Source organism: Pipra filicauda, unplaced genomic scaffold (genome assembly GCF_003945595.2).
Source record: "Pipra filicauda isolate LSUMZ 115617 unplaced genomic scaffold, ASM394559v2 scaffold66_size7647185_pilon, whole genome shotgun sequence".
Taxonomy (NCBI): Eukaryota; Metazoa; Chordata; class Aves; order Passeriformes; family Pipridae; genus Pipra; species Pipra filicauda.
The window spans coordinates 6,329,107-6,345,526 of NW_024104831.1; the positions used below are offsets into that span (position 1 = coordinate 6,329,107).

Sequence of the window (16,420 nt, forward strand, 5' to 3'; positions counted from 1 at the left end):
CAGGTTCAGAGTTCCCTGGCTTAGTCACACCAAGTTCTTCTGCCTCTTCTTTCAGGCTATTCTTCTCTCCCAGTACCTCGGATCCACGCCTCTCCCTGATAGATTTCAAGTGTTCTTTTTTAAAAAAATATACACTTTTAAACAAAAGAGTAAATGATTTTGCATCATCTTTTAAATAATATCTGTTTTATGAAGCTGCTTTGTAAGTCTGAAGGCCACGATGACGGAGACTGAGAAGGGCAGAGAGCCACTGATTCCACATGATGTGCAAGAGGTGGCAGGGAAAGGGAAGCAAAAGGCCCTAGGCTGGCACTGGAGATAAAGAGCTCCAATCTTCAGCATCCAGCCTTATGTAACTCAGATTAATTAGGCCATGGCTCGGTTTTCCCTTCCCTAATAAAGATTGTTATTAAGAACACAAGCCTCCATTACAGCTTCTTTAAGTATCAAAACACACTGAAAGAACAAGGTAACTCATATCCTTTTCCATTTCTTATCAGACTAGTATGACCTCACTGACAAGCACTCCACCACCAATATGCATGTATAGGGATATCACGAGTATAAATCTATACATTTTTATGTATGGATATAGCCAAGTTCCATTTTAAACTCTAAAAGTATATAAATGCTTGGTTTTAACTTACCAACATAACAACATTGTTTTTCTACAACAGAATAAACCAGTGCTTACAAAAAGACCTCAAAGCGTTCACAGTAACCTAAAGTAATGAATATTGTAATGAGAAACACAAGTATTTAGGGTGATAATGACTGGACTTTGCTCTACTTAGATCGGCTCACCCCCTATGGAGGCTACCAAAGCTTAAAGATTTTATCACCCTAGTAATCAGCAACGGGTAATGGCCTTCATAAAACACAGTAATTAAATTGACTGATTTCAAACTAGTGCATTTTTTTCATTAGGGAGTTCTTTTTTAACCTACTTCAAAAATCCCTTTGTGAATACTGACTATATCAGTCAAAATTCAAATGATGAGGGATGAGGAGCTTGTTCTTCTCAATAGTTCAGATATTATTCAAGTAAAAAGCTGAAGTTCCTAGTATTTTTTTTTTTTGGTCATCTCTAAATGCTTCCAGTTTTAAAATGTTTCAAGACTGAATATTATAAAACTGGGGGTAGAAGGGAAGCAAATCAAAACCTTAGCTCTTTACATTTTCCAAAAACTCGTAAGAGATTCTGCCATGTTAAAATATGCTTTTAAAATCCTCTGAGGCCAGCATTCCAACCTCCCTAGCAAAATATCAATGGTGAAATTCATGCAGTGCCACACAATCCATTTAATTATCCTTTATGCCTGGATTGTGCATGTCTTACTACCATGTCTTACTTAATCTTTGAACACTTTTGAATAAAACTTGGTTGTAAGCACAACCCTTTATTATTGCTCAAATTTGCCTTCACAATACGTGCGTGAGCCATTTATCTGTGTTCCAAAAATACTTGCAACTCAACAGAGATTTTAAAATAAAACATTTTATGGTGAGTCTCAACTTTGCTTTTGTGGCAAAAACATTTCCCAACTCAATATATGCTCTACAGAAGCTTTATGATGGCAAAAGCAAACCTACTGGAAAATCTACCTGGATGACTACGACACAAAACCTAGCTTCATATTTCTCTCTCCAGGCATACAGCAGTTTTTAACTGCATGAAAGAGATGCTGAATATGTTTTCCATATGACATCTATAGTGAAACACAGGGATCACAAGACAGAAGTACAAAGTACAAATCCTTCCCACTCTAGACAGAAAAAGTGACTCAAGAGCCATGCTGAAATGTGAGAGTTGGTCACAAATATACACTTATTTCTGTCTAGAACCCAAAAAATCTCAGGGCAGCTGTTAAAGGTTGCTGAAATCAAAGGAAATTATTTTATAGGCACCAGCGGGATATTCCTTACTATACCACTTCATCCACATACTTCAGGCAGTTTTCAGCTCCTCCCTCACTGGTCATATACTCGAAAATGAGATACAGGATTAACACCTATCAAGGAGCAAATAGGGAAGTACACAAACAACCTAACATAGCAGCACTAAAAAGGCTCAAGTCGATAGTAGCTCTGAAACCTACCAAAATCACATAAGCACCCGTATGATTCAGATTTCACTGTAAGGAAATGATGACAGAGGGAATAAGTGAACCAAGAATCCCAGGTAACTGCTTTCTTTGGCAGAGCCAGCCTTCCTGGAGAGTCTAGAAAAGGACGTTTTCTTACTGTCCTCACTTTTCTCCAGTTCCACCTGTCACAATAGCTACCTTTGAAAAGGATGACTAGAACCAATGCTCTGAAAGGCTGCCAAACAGATGCAACAGGTTGTCCTGTAACTAGTTTAACAAAATAATGTACTGCATTAAGCTACTCATGATTACAGTTTCAAACTCTGCAGTCCTGTGCAGAGTTACTTACTTTGTATTTCATTACAATCAAATAATAAGTTGTTGATTTACAGTTTCTATCTATATACTCACAGTGCAAGCAGAATGTGACCTGGAAGAGATAAATGGGGAAAAAAAAGAAAAGAGAAATAATGGAAGGCAGATGAGAAGCTGCTTCTTTCACGACCAAAGGTGCAAAGAGCATTCTCAATAAGCCAGGTAAGCAACAAACATGGTTGTTAGAGAATATTTATGACAGCATCCACTGTGTAACATCACTGAAGCGTGCACAATGGGAGCAAGCTTTCTAGAAAATATATCTACAAAACAGACATGCAGTTAGGTCTAACTATCAATCATCTGGACATGTGAATAAATCTAAAGTCAGTGGTCCATGTTCTGTTAAAATCAACATCTACCATACAGAAATCTTGCTGCCCAGTAAATAAGCTAAAATATTATACAAACTGTATAACATATTTTAGCTTCTGCTGCCCATAGAAGCTAAAATATATTATACAAACTATCAGAATAATAATATCACAGCTACTAGGCCAGCAAAAGTTTTAATATTTAGATCTTACCGAGAGTAAAATGTACTTACAATGACTGGTTATATATTCTGGTTAAGTTATACAGGTTTAAGATCCTATCCTATCACATTGAAACAATCAGATTTTTGTGTGTTTTGGTTTTTATTTCATTTTATAATTTACATTCTTTAAGTCAGTGCTTACTGATCCACGAGAGCACATCTATATGGACTATTTAAGTCTCCTCTCCCCTGGAAGTGTGTGTGTAACTCCCATTAATGCTAATGGGCATAAAGCACACACATAGAGGAGAAAATAGACCCCTCACTGTGAAAATAAATGTGTTCAGTTATTTTCAGATGCGATGCTGAAATCAAACAACTAAAACTACATACTCTAAGGAGATAACATTGTATAGCCTAACTGAAAATGTCACCATTATTTTTAACTCCCTGGTCATGGACCCTGACATGTTCTTTATGTTTCTGACATTTCCTGTGTCATAAAAACCATGACTGGATAACATATCAACAAGGGCCAAACCCTAAATTCTTACACAAGCAAAAGCATCCCAGATCTCACGCTCCTTGCCTTCACAAAGGACGCAAGGTTAGCCCTCATGTCCTATGTTTTTCACTTCAGTCATATGTTTTCTCTTTACACCGTATGGGTTAATAGCAGCAGTAAACTTTACTGCTCTCTAGGATAGTTCCTTAAAACCATGATGAATCTACCAAAGTAAAAATTCCTACCAGTTATTTCTTTTCCTTAATGATTTGATAACCTGATGTTTTCCGTTTTAATCAAAATTAATGGAGTCAATGCTGTCTGTTTAAACAGGTAAGAAAAACTGTTTATCTGGTCATGTGAAATTCAAAGACACTGTGCTTTATTAAAATACAAATATAATCACATTTTTTTCTAATGGAAGCAATGTTTTATGCATTTACAGCTAATCTAACATGGTATTTGGAACAGTCACAAGAAAAGAAAGGTTTTAAAAAGGGTGCAGTATAAGTGGAGCATGAATGGTTTTGGCGAGTGTATTTAGGGTCTTTGTAAAGTGGCCTGCTGACTTTCTAATGCAAGTAATCACACCCATCTTCCCAAATCAGAGAGATGCACCTTCAAACAAGTGGATGCTACTGAGTTATCAGTCAGGCAGGGATGAGTTCTTCCAGTGATGAGGCCTTTTCAGAAGCTGATGTTGTAGGAGATGGGAAGAGCGATTGCTGAAAGGTCAACTGTCACAGCTTAGTGTCAGGATTTGCAACACTTCTGGGTCAAATACGAAAGTTAGGTCCTGCCAGGTGCTGTACAGTCCAGCTCCCAGCCCCTCGACCCCAGCCACATGCTCACTCATCTATTCCTACACTGAGTCAGTTCATGAAGAAAAATACTCCAAAGAAAACAAACCAAACAATTAAATACTTCCCTACTGATCTGCCTCCCACCACACAACATGAGTGCTAACAAGCACTGCTGCCTACACAAAAACTGGGCAGCGAGGAATATGGGTAGAGGTGGCTGGCAGGGGAAGGGCTGCCCCTTTTAAACTGTCAGACCAATCCCGCCACATCCCAAAATCAAACCCATACAAAAAGGACAGTCAAAGGAGGATGCCAGCTGAGACAAGGAACTGGCTGGTGACTGCACACTGAAGTAAAGCAGAGCCTTAGAGGCTGCCATTTTTCTGCCAGACACTTCCAAAAGTGCATGTGCATGCTATGAGTCCCCCATGTGTCATGCCTGAGGACAGCTAAGCATGGATTCACTCATCAAAGAGCTCTTTATGGACTGGCATACAGGGTTAATGACCAAAGAGGCTGTTATTCACTGTACATGCCCCCTCAGTTCCAGACTCTTGAGCTGCAAAGCATTTCTGCATCTCACTTGAGGCTTTATAGTGAGAAAAGCTGGGCTGGAGAATATATGAACACCCTTCTTTTCCAAATCAGAAAAAGGCACTACAATACAGCAGCCCCAGTAGCATCTGAAGTTGTTGCAGTCCAGATCACCTCTTCTGAATTTGATACAGGAATTACGGCAGAGACTGATACTGCCAGAATGAACTAGGCAAAAAATTAATGAGCTCCTTCATTCCTTACAGGAGAGGAGGAGGGTTTACAATGGTCTGTCAGCAGCCATGGGGATGGACATCCATCGGTTTACATAACTGCATACAGAGCTGAGCTGGAGATACTGAGGCTCTGCATGGGCAGGACATGCAACATCCGTGAAGCAAAGCCCTTTATGTACCACTGAACTGGACTCACACAAATCAATACTGTTGAATGACTCTCTTTTCTTCTTCAAGTAATAGAAGCCTGTCTTTTTTTATCCGGGTGTATCGCTGTGACTCATTTTGCAAGCTGACGTCTGATTACATAGAGGAAAGGCCAAAACCTTAAAATATTACTACTTCTGTATAGAACACTAAATCTATTTTCTCCTGAGTGAGTTTGCAGGAGTAAACAATCCTATGAATGATTTGGTATATGATATGAAAAAGAGACATTTCTACAGCCCATCTCCCAGAAAAGATCACTCTGTGCTGTCATCAAAGACATTTCCATAGCCTGTCGTATCACTTGAAAGACAGAAAAAACACCTTTTCAGAACAATCATGTAAAAATGAAAAATAAATAAAACCAGCCTGACTTGCCAGCATCACAGTGGAAATCTGAGCACAGTAACCTTAGACAATTTAGAGATTATGCTAACAATATGGCAAGAAGTCTCAGCAAACATTTGTGAGGAAGGGCAACTCCTGCACAAGTGAATGCAATCCAAAAATATGAGTCACACACAAGCAATTTTGCTATGGGCCATAAAATCACTTTATAAGAGTTACAGATAATTCTGTATGCATTCTATAATGTTTCCCTACTGTGTAGAGATGGATATCTCAGTATCCTATCACAGATAATGATGGAAAACAAATTCTCTACATAAAAGCTGATTGCTCAGAGATTCACTCTTAACTGTTCCAAGGGATTGTAATGCCAGTGGAACACTTTATACAGCATTCATCAACAAAGAGGTAGATTCATCACTGCCAAACACACTGCAGTTTAGGTATTTGTTATAAGATGTAGCAGAGTGAATTGAGAGCAGCCTTAGACATAGAACATGCATCCTGCTATTCTCAGCACCTGCATACTCTTTTATCACGCATGCACCTACCATCCTCCACAATGACACCTCTCATTTCCTCCTGTTAGTACTTTTGCACATATTGAGACATATGAAGCATCATGCAGTATCAAAAGAACAGATGCATTCTGTACCTGTCATGCTGAGAAAAATGTACAGCATTAAGCCAGTCATAAAATAAGAGCTACTGGAAAGGTGAATCCTTCAGGACTAACTTCAGAACAGCACAGTCTCTTTTTCCACCTCGATTTTTCTCTTTATATTCTTTTAAGTTTGTCCAACTGTACCCATAGAACCATTAAAAGAACAGTTTTAAAAACAGTGAAAACTTTCAAAAGAGACTTCTCTCATGAGATTTTAATGAGTTAACTCTTTTACAAGGTAACTTTATGACTAACACACGTTGGCAACCCAAATTCAGTGGGGACTCCACTGAAAGAAATCTGGCTTATTCTTTCTCAAACTTGGATGTTTCAATCCCCAGGATGAATTTAACAAACAAACCAAACCAAACCCAAACAAACAAACAAAAAGCCAAACCAAACCCACGAAACCCCCCAAAACAATAATACCTCTCCAACATCATAGATCCATATGTGGCCTTCTGAATCACCAACTGCTACCTCCTTCCCAGCCTGGGCCCAGCGGACACGGTTGAGGGCAGAGGCTCCTTCTATGGTGACGCTGGCTGTGGGAACCTGTTGAAACAATAGGAACAGGAAGGACAATAAAATCACACTGCCTACAAACCCAGGGTCAGTTTTGAATGTCCTGCTTAGTTGGGTGAGCCAAAGTCCCTTGGCATTGCTGGAAGAAACACACAACCCTCAGTAGGGGGAGAAAAAAAAAGGGTTCGTTATTTCTTTGATCACATGTGCTAAAAAGAGGAAAGACTAAGAGATTGCAAGAGCAGGCAAGACTTTTCCGTGAGAAAGGGCTGTAAATGAAAGGGTTTTTTACCCCTTAATCCTGGAAACATGCAAAACTGCATCTGCTTTTTTTCTCAAAGTCACTAAGATGACCAAGAACCAGCTGAGGGTAGGACTTAGCTTTAGTCCTGCCCTGGCTTCTGGACTCTGACTCAGGCTGGATAACCTGACGGTCAGCAGACACATCCCTGTATTCATGCTGACACATCTTTTGAATCCATACTCACCTCTGCAGCTAGATGCAGAGGCAGAAACTTAAGTATTTATGTCAGAAAAGTCCTGAGCTAATCACTTTAGAGTGAGGACACAGCAGAAGTGAGAACAGCTGAGCTGACATTTAGGAACTCCTACAATATATTCCCACAATTCTCTTTTACATCCCCAGGAGATTACTTATGCTTTAAATACACTTGGATGCTGTCTAATTTCCAAACCCCCCTCCCTGCCCCAAGTCAACCAACTTAACAGGTGATCCACAAGAATACATAAAGATTCTGGTTAATGTGTGGGATGAATAAAGCAGCGAACATGATCATAGGAGAAGTATTTGTAATCTATGCTGGAATGAGGGCATCAAAAGATGCTGCAGAAGGAAGGAACTCTGTGGGTGTTTGTCCCAGATAGGTGGATCACTCAGTTGATTTAGGTCACCTCATAAGACAAGTGACGGTAACCTGCAAGCCTGCTGATGCTCCACCCAGCTGCCTTTAAAAGAAGAACCTGCCTGAGCAAGGAGCCTGTAGCTTGGCATAACAGTCTTCCAAACAAGGCTGTTTAGTTTCAGTGCTTTTTAGGTCAGGGCAAATGGGAGAGGATAGCTGCAAAAGCAGCTCCTCCACCAGATCCATGTGCTGGGAAAATGTCTTGGTCACACAGAGAGATGAGGACAAAGGAATGCCCTGGAATCTATAAATGGGCACAGAATTGGAGAGCAGTCCAGGCAAAAAGAGGTAGCTGGGCAGGAATCAGAGTCCAGGCTACTTGGGAGGAGTGACAGGTACTCCTTCCATTCTCACTGTCAGCACAATGCAGCAGAAAGAAAGAGAGCAACTTCAAGGTCGTATTTATTAAAGCCTAGTCTGAACATTGACAAACTGGCAAGATTAACAAAACCAGTATTTTGCTAACTTCATCTTTGTTCTGTGGCTGTAGCTTTATATTGTCCTTGTGAGATAGGTCCAACAATCCAGGAGAAAAATAATTTTTCAGTAAACATTGTACAGCTTCCATGCCAGTCACCTTCTCCTCAGCTCTAGTGCCTTCATTGTGTCACACAAGACACAATGAAGTGACAGCAGGAAGCTCAACCTTTGCAGACTTGCTGAGACTCTTGTTACAGCTGCAGTGTGTGTGCTGCCGCGCCAGCAGCTGGACAAGGACTGGGAAACAGGGTTGCTTCCCTTGACCCTCTCCCCCTGGAGGCTCCCTGCTCCTCCTCACCGACCCTGATACAGCTGCAAAACCAACTGGAACCTCAAGCAGGACGAACTCACCAAAGCTAAAGCTCCACCTCTGCAAAGGGGTTCACGGTACTGTCCTGAGCCCCACATGTGGAATGCAAGAGGGTTTTGTTTGCAAAATGATGTAGAAATAATGTTGGATAGCAATCAGAAAGCAGATACCATCCTCCTCCCTTTAAGAAGTCATTCAAATGCAAATAACTACCGGATTCATGTCCCCATTGTGCAAGGCCTAGGTCCTGTCCAAGGCAGTATCACCCAAAAAAACTGGCACGCACTAACTCCTCGTCCCAAGTCTGTTACCTAAGTGAGAGTCAATGGCCTTAAGCTGACAGGGAGTCATTGATCCATGATAAAAATCACAGTAGAAAACTAGCAAGTTTTGCTGCTGCGATCACCGATTTCTAGGGGGAAAAAAAAAAGGCTATTTTAATTCCAGCCAAAATTAATTTCATAACATTTGGAAACAGAATTTTTCAAAAAACTAAATGCCACATTGTAGAGGACTAAGCCACTAAGCAGCTACAATTCTCAGAAAACTGTAAATCAAAGATATTTGTTTCGTGTACAAATATATAGTGTATATTTAAGACACTGAATTTTCACAAAATCTTTCAGGAGATTGAAATACATAACTCTAAAGCTGGGTTTTGGTTTGGTTGGGTTTTTTTTTTTTTGTTTTTGTGAATACAGCATTTTTTCAGTGTTCCACATAAAAATAAGCAGCATGCGTGCCACAGACACAAGACACAACCCATGATTTTTTTCAAAACCCAATGATTTTGAAAAATCCTGTTACTAATCCGCAAAGCTGTCTAACCAAATAAAAAGCAGTAATGAAAGTCTTTAAAAATCTAAATAAAAAGCCTTTTCTCCAGTGATACAGAGAGAAATATAGTAAACCCATGGTATCTTAAAATAGATTTATCTGTTCTCAGTAGTGATAAGTTAAATTACACATGCCTATTTTAGATTTCAAGATAAGAGTTTACTTATAATGGTAGCATTATGTTTTTAAAAATCACATTTGAAATACTATATAAATTCTCTGAAGTTTTCGCTTGTCAAATTTTTAACAATTTTGAAATGAAATTTTAACAGATAACAGATTAAGAAAGACGCAGTCAAAAAAACTTGCATGATAAGAGTATAGCTTTTATATTGTTATTTTTACTGCTTATGTAGTGTCAAAACCTGCTTGCAAATACATCTGTTATCTGTTTCTAGATATAGATACCATCCTCACAATTGCAAAGCTAAGGTATGGTATGCAAAAAAAAACCCCAAAAACATTTAAATGGGATATAACACAGAAGAAATAAGCAACTTTCTAAGTCAGTTTCATATCAGTTCATAGACAGACTCCTCAATCACCTAGAGATCTTCTCCAGTCTTGATCAAAAAAGAAATACAGACACAAATGTAAGAAATCGGCATTTGCTATCCTGAAACTATTTGCAAACCTCACTATACCGATCCATAAAAATAATATTCAGTTTGCAAAAGAATGACGCAGTGGGTAAGGGTTTTTTTTCTTTTAAAGGTTTTTTACATTAATTTATCAGATATAAAAGAAAACGTGACTATTTTCATTGCTATTACAAAAACAATTTCTGATATTCAGAGATCAATATGAAATACACAGATAGCCTTACTAGTTTGCACTGGGATTTTGAGAATTTATAGTGATTAAACCCGTGGTACAGTCAAATGATCTTAGTTATTTTGATCAGAAAATATCTACCTCTCAGGAAAAATGTTTTTAATAAATATGGGGAGTAACGCTAGTGGAAACACTGTTGCAGTTAAAAAATTTCAAGGTAGCATACTGTAACTAAACCCAGGTGTTTTCTTCTTAACTGATTTTCAAAATAACACCTAAAGAATAATACAGCTTATTCCCCATATTAAACAAAACCAGGACTCATTAATAACAATCACATCTAGTTCTAATGCAGAGATTTTTATCAATAGCTAGCAGTTAAACACAGTAATAGACCTGTCATTTTCTACTGTCTTCACAAATACTTTGACATCACATATCTGACATCTAAAAGTAATAATGATTTTAAAAATAGGTGTTTCAAGATCTCTTATTACAAAGGCAAAAGTGCTGACAAGGAGTTTTTCTTAGCAAATAGCTGTGCAGACTTAAACGGTGTAATCAATTACAGATTTCTTGAAAATTATTAACTAATTATGACCTATCAGATAGAGGGTAAAAGCAAACAACAATCACTTTCAGTTACAATGTTCAGAAGAACTGTTTACAGTTCTGTCTTTCAGAGGTACTTTTGCTGCTTCTCCTGCATAACCAAACGTCACAGCTATTCAGAATCTGCCAGTTCATCATTTATACAGATTTTTTAATTTGTTTCATCCATGCTCAGTAAGGAAACCAAATGATATTTCTGCATCCAGAGACCCAAAGTCGGTTTTCATAAAAATACAAAGCTCAGATATCACGGAAATAATTCCATTCTGATCCTCACATGAGAGTTGATTTTGACCTCTCAGAACGGAAATAACTTGTGAAATCACGGGTGGCCTTGCATGCAGAATAAAAGCAAGATCGAGCTTGAAATTAATTTTTTTTTCTGATGTTCCTATGTATTTATATGTAAACACACTGAAAATGCACAGCAGTTTGCTATGTACAGCCTTGCTATTGATGGGAATGGGATCAAGCGGTCCATATTAATTTTTTGGAAAGAAGTTACGGTCTCATTGGGTGAAATGGCAAAACATCAGTTGATTTCAAGCAGAGCAGGATTTCAGCCCCGGTATTTGGGGGGAAAGGGTTATTTTTTTTTCTTCGCGAAATGCTGGGGTTTATGCTCTGTGTTTAAGCCTGCATTAATGAGAACACCTGAAGGATATGTCCCTCCCTTCCCAAAATAAATTCTGAGGAGACTCCTCCTGTATATCCTCCAGCTGTATGTGCTCTAATTAAAAAGGCTGCACTGCTTCCTGCTCAGAGCACTTCAAAAGGCCTCACTGCTCCCCTTGACAGTGCAGTGCCCGGTGCTGGTTCCTCTTACCTGTCTGTGCTTATTTATGGCAAGCACCACTCACTCGAAGCCATAAACTGCACCCGTATTTTATTCTGTCTGAAATGCATAGCATGTTTACAGGAAAGGCGTAGTAATGGTCAAACTAATCTTAAAAAAATAATAAAAAAAAAATAGAGTGTATGGAGAAAAATGCTGTTGCTTGCTCTTTTGTCTTCTCTTTTTTGGACATAAAAAGAAACTGGTCAGCGAATACGTGACCTTTTATTTTCTTACTGTCTGTTTGTTCTTAATTTTACATTGCATTAAGTAAAACCATGCAAGACTTTGTGTGTGGAAAAATACTTCACTTCTCGTGAATACTGATTGCTGGCTATCTAAGACTGACTTCAGGTGATGTGACAGGTTTTCTCAAAAACATTTTTGGGGGAAACTCAAATACAGATAAAGTAGTTCCTGGCATTTTTAAAAATCTGAAATAATAGGAGAAAAAAAGGGTGTTTGGCACATTTAAAATATTTTTTTTTTAAAAATGCAGTGTTTACCAGCCTCAATCTTTGCTAAAAGCACTCTGATTAATCCTTTCTCATCCGCAGAATTCGAAGGTGAGATGTTTCCTCCCCAGTTAGTTAATAATAATTCCTCCCACTATTTAGTTAATAACAATGGAAAGAAAACTTGTTATTTGTCACTTACACTTGTGCCTTTAAGTTCCACAGCAAAGTTTAAGGAAAAGAAAGGTGAGGGTATAAAGTACCAAATAACATGAGAGACAGATGCCCTGTGCATTAAAAGACTGAAGTGGGGTACCTAGCGACTCAAAGGTGGGAGGCGAGGAGAGATGCAGGGGCACACACTGGGTTTCTGACTCGATGGAGGCACCAGTACGGGGCTTCCAAGTTATAATCTCCAGAGAATTTGGAGCAGAGGATAATAAATAGGGAGAGAAATGAAATCTCCCAGTGCAACATGAGCCCTGGCGAAAGGCTGCCCGGCGCCTCGGTCCCCGCTGGCAGCCTGTGGCCGGCCTGCCAAGGTGTGACCACCTGGGCGAGGGCGGGCATCGCAAACCTGGCGCTTGGAGCGTCGAGCACCAGAAACGGGGGGAGGGGATAAAAAAACCTGCAGAACGGGCGCGGTTTAAAAAGTGCACCTTAAAATAACAGAGCGGTAGGGAGCCTCCTCCCCGAGCCGGCACCGCGGCATTTAATTGTGTTGGCTTTCTGCCGGGGGTGCCGGAGTCGGCCCTCCCGCCCCTGACAGGTATCGAGCGCAGCAGCCCCGCCGCAGGGGAGGGAGCGCGCGAGGGAGGGAGAGAGGGAAGGCGGGCGCGGGAGGGGGGCGGGCGGGAGCCCCCGGCAGCGGGACGTGCCCTCCCCTCCCGCCGCGCCCCGGGGCGCGGGAGCGGCCGACGCCGGGCTGCCATCGCCCCGAGGGAGCGCGGCGCTCCCGCAGAGCCCGCGGGGAGGACGGCGAGGGGGTGCTCGGCAGAGCCGCCGGCCCTCACAGGGTTAAGGTCTCCCCGGCGCCCCGCCGCCCGCCCTCGCCTCCCCACCGCCGGCCGCCGCCGCGCCGCCTCACCTCGGTGTCGTTATTCAGGTTCCACAGATCCAGGCGCCCCATCCCGTCCACGCAGGCGAAGAGCGCGGGATGCACTGGCGACCACATGACATCGTAGACATAGTCGGCATTGTCTTCAAAGGAGTAGAGCGGCTTGTTGTGCTGTAAAGCAGAGAGCGGCATGAAGACTTCGTGGCGCTAGTGCTGCCTGGGGCTGTCTGGCGAGTCTAATTAAAAACTTTGCACATTTACAAAGTGTCATAAAACTTCCCCAGATGAAAGGTCCTCCGCGAAGGGCGGGACTGCACTTTAATGGGGCAACAACTGTCCGGTGGGATAAATGAGATGCCCGGTGTGAGGGGTGTGGGACGCGAGGATGATGGGGCGAGGGCGGGGAGCGCCCGTGGCTGCTCCCGCTCCAGGCCGGCTGCCCGGCGGCGGGAGGGGGTGCGGGATGCAGGCAGGGAGCAGGCAGCGGGCAGGCACCGCCGCTGCCGCCCGAGCCCAGCGCGCTGGCGGTCGCTCCGATAAGGATCGTGAGAGCGGCGGGAGCAGCGCGGCGCCTCCGCGGCCCCCCGCGCACCGCGGGCGGCGCCTGACACCTGGCGGCGGGCGGCGGCAGCGCCCGGGGGCGCCTCGGGCTGCCCGCACCCGGCCCGGCTCCGCTCGGCCGGGAGGGAGGGGGGGAAGGCTGTCATCTGCAGCAGGCGGGGAGTCGGAGGGAAGTTAGGAAGTGCACCAGGAATAAAGTGTAATTGTCCCTCATAAATTATTCATCGCATTTGCCTTGTCTTTTAATTTTTGCATAATGGCTTCGCTAATCCCCGATCAATTAATGGAAAATGAAATTTGAATGATAATGAAAACTCCAGAGACGAAAGAAATTAAGTATTCTCGTGGCTTGTGACAGAAATCTAAACAATGGGGCTTCTCCGAGGGTCTCCGTCACTCCCTCCCTCCTTCTCCTGCCGTTTCCTGCCGCCTGCTTGGCGAGAGGGGCACGGCCGAACGGGCACCCGCCGCCCCTCTGTCCCCGGGAAATGCAGCTCCATAGAGGGTGCCTTGAGAGTGTCCAAGTCGCACCGCTAAAATCACTCCGTCTGGTCCCTCTGGAATGCACCCCTGTGCATTTTACGAAAGATACAGTGGCCTCAGCGCCTTAATGTATACAGCCATGAATTATTTTTCAAAAAAATGGAGCAACTGATTGCAATTCTTGGATAGCTTTTCTTTCATATATTATTAATTTAGAGCAAAAAAGCACTTGGTTTTATATCTATTTACAACTGGGTCCTTGCTACTTTTGGCATTGGTTCTCTTGTGCCCCATGGTGCTTCGATGGATGTTGGAGTGGGAAGCACTGCACATGGGACAGGTGTGCATTCACACCTGTAATCTGTCTGTGCTGCCATGGGCTGTATGGATTCCCAATGTCTATCTGCTGCATTGTGTATTTTCACTGAAAACATCTAATTTAGGTTCAAATATATCAAGGGTCTAAATTCTGGAAAAGTAGCCATTAAAGATAGTAGTACACCAAAAGAAAAGGAAGTCTCATCAGCTGCTAGGTGAATGATATTTTTCTTCTTCAGGGGAAAAGTGCTGCACATATAGCACTTTAACATTTAATGTCATGGGTGAAGTAACAAAATTCCACAGAAGCTAGAGGCCTATTAAGATATCAATCAATTTGAAGCAGACTTCAATCAGCATTTCCTTTTTGTCAGCGTGTCAAAACTTGTTTTGATCTTATTTTGAGTGTGGCACATTTTTAATCTTCTTTTTAGTTCTGCTAGTTTATTTTCCAAAGAATGCTTAAAGACCAAGGCATTAGAGGGAAGGATCAGGAGATTTAGTGCTAGTCTGTATCTTGCTGTGCTCATGCTATATAGTCTGGCAAATAGCTTTAGCTGATGTGCCTTGGTTTCCCTGTTATCAAAATAAAAACACTTGAAGTGCTCGTATTTGATGTGAAAAGCCTCAAATACCAAAAATCAAACACCTTTACTATAACAGTGGAAATATTCAGTCAGATAGAAAGTCGGAGGACAACAGGAATAATATGGCTTTTTAGAAAGTTCTCAGTTATGTAAGGAAAGGCACACAAATGGAGGTGAATAGGAAATGGAGCACTGCAAAGAAATAAGAAATTGCAGCCATGTGAGCACCCCAAACAAAAGACAAGATCATCTGCAGTGTGGTTGAGAAATCGAGGAGAAATCATATGGCAGCACCAGGCAGTGGTAGTGGAGCTGAGCTACAGCCTCATGCTGCCCACAGTATCTCTGCCTCCCCAGCCTGACTAGCCACTACTGAAAAAAAAAAAGTATTTCCCATACTATATCTTATTTTCTTGCACTATTTAACTAGAGAAGAATGTAACAACTGTATCAGGTCAGTCTGGAGGTCCCTCTTGCTTCCCATCCCGTTTTCAATAGTAAGTGGCCTTTCTTAGTTGACATTTCATCCTGGTCTGATTTTGTCCTCTGAGAGCAGTTACGTTGATTTCATTGTGAAGACTAGATTTGTGAGGTCAAGTGTATAAATGTTCACAGCACTTCCTTACTGTAAGCCTGTTTACTAAGGGCCCGGGCCTGCAGATTCTTTTAATGTAAGGATTTATGAGTAAGGACCGATACGGACTGCTTTTAGAAAACGTTGAAATGTGAACCACGTAAAGGTCACTTTAAAGCAGTTTTAAATTACCAAAACTTCAGACTTACACAATCTATAACTAACATATGGCTATTATTATGAAACAACTGAAATTTAAACTTGATGAGCTTTCATTCTTAAATATCAATGCACTCTGTTATTCAGTAGAGCAGAAGAAATACTTTTAAAGCAGTATCTTCAGACAAACTTGGGCCAAATCTACTTATTACTGAAAAAGAAGAGGGTAGGGTGAAAATGTGGCCCTATTGAATCAATGGAATTTTGCCATTGATTCCAATTGGACAGGGCTTGATCATTTAGTGGAAAAAGCAAAAAAGCCAATTCCAAGACATGTGGTTTTGTGTCATTTGTTTAAGCATGTTGTCAAAATCAATTGTTCCTCCTCAGTGTTTGTATATAGGCATTGCTTAAAAGGACAATGAAGGGTGAACATTTTAAATAGCCAGGAGCTGTCTAGGAACTAACACTTGTCTATGAAGTAAGAAACTCACCTAAATAAATTCTACGTATTTATATAAAAGAAGGGTTTTTTCCACATATAAATTTGACCAGTCTATTCCACTTATTTGCATAGAAGAATTTTCTTTAATCGAGGAGGCACCACACATAAAGTAGCTAATTATCCGTATAGAGGAATGTACACATATCCACAGGTTTTAACTAGCATCTGACTTCTGAAAAGCCATGGAA

The 16,420-nt window shown here is 41.4% G+C and overlaps 1 protein-coding gene across 4 annotated transcripts in view; it reads right to left on the reverse strand.

Annotated features, from left to right (window-relative positions):
• Positions 1 to 16,420, reverse strand: part of DYNC1I1 (dynein cytoplasmic 1 intermediate chain 1) — a 184,710-nt gene that overhangs the window by 11,440 nt on the left and 156,850 nt on the right. For all 4 annotated transcript variants that reach the window (XM_039388634.1, XM_027749172.2, XM_027749174.2 and 1 more), the window contains exons 15-16: positions 13,076 to 13,216; positions 6,667 to 6,792 (exon numbers count right to left, since the gene is read on the reverse strand). In XM_039388634.1, coding sequence (XP_039244568.1) covers positions 6,667 to 6,792; positions 13,076 to 13,216 — 267 coding nt within the window. The remainder of the gene's footprint in view (positions 1 to 6,666; positions 6,793 to 13,075; positions 13,217 to 16,420) is intronic.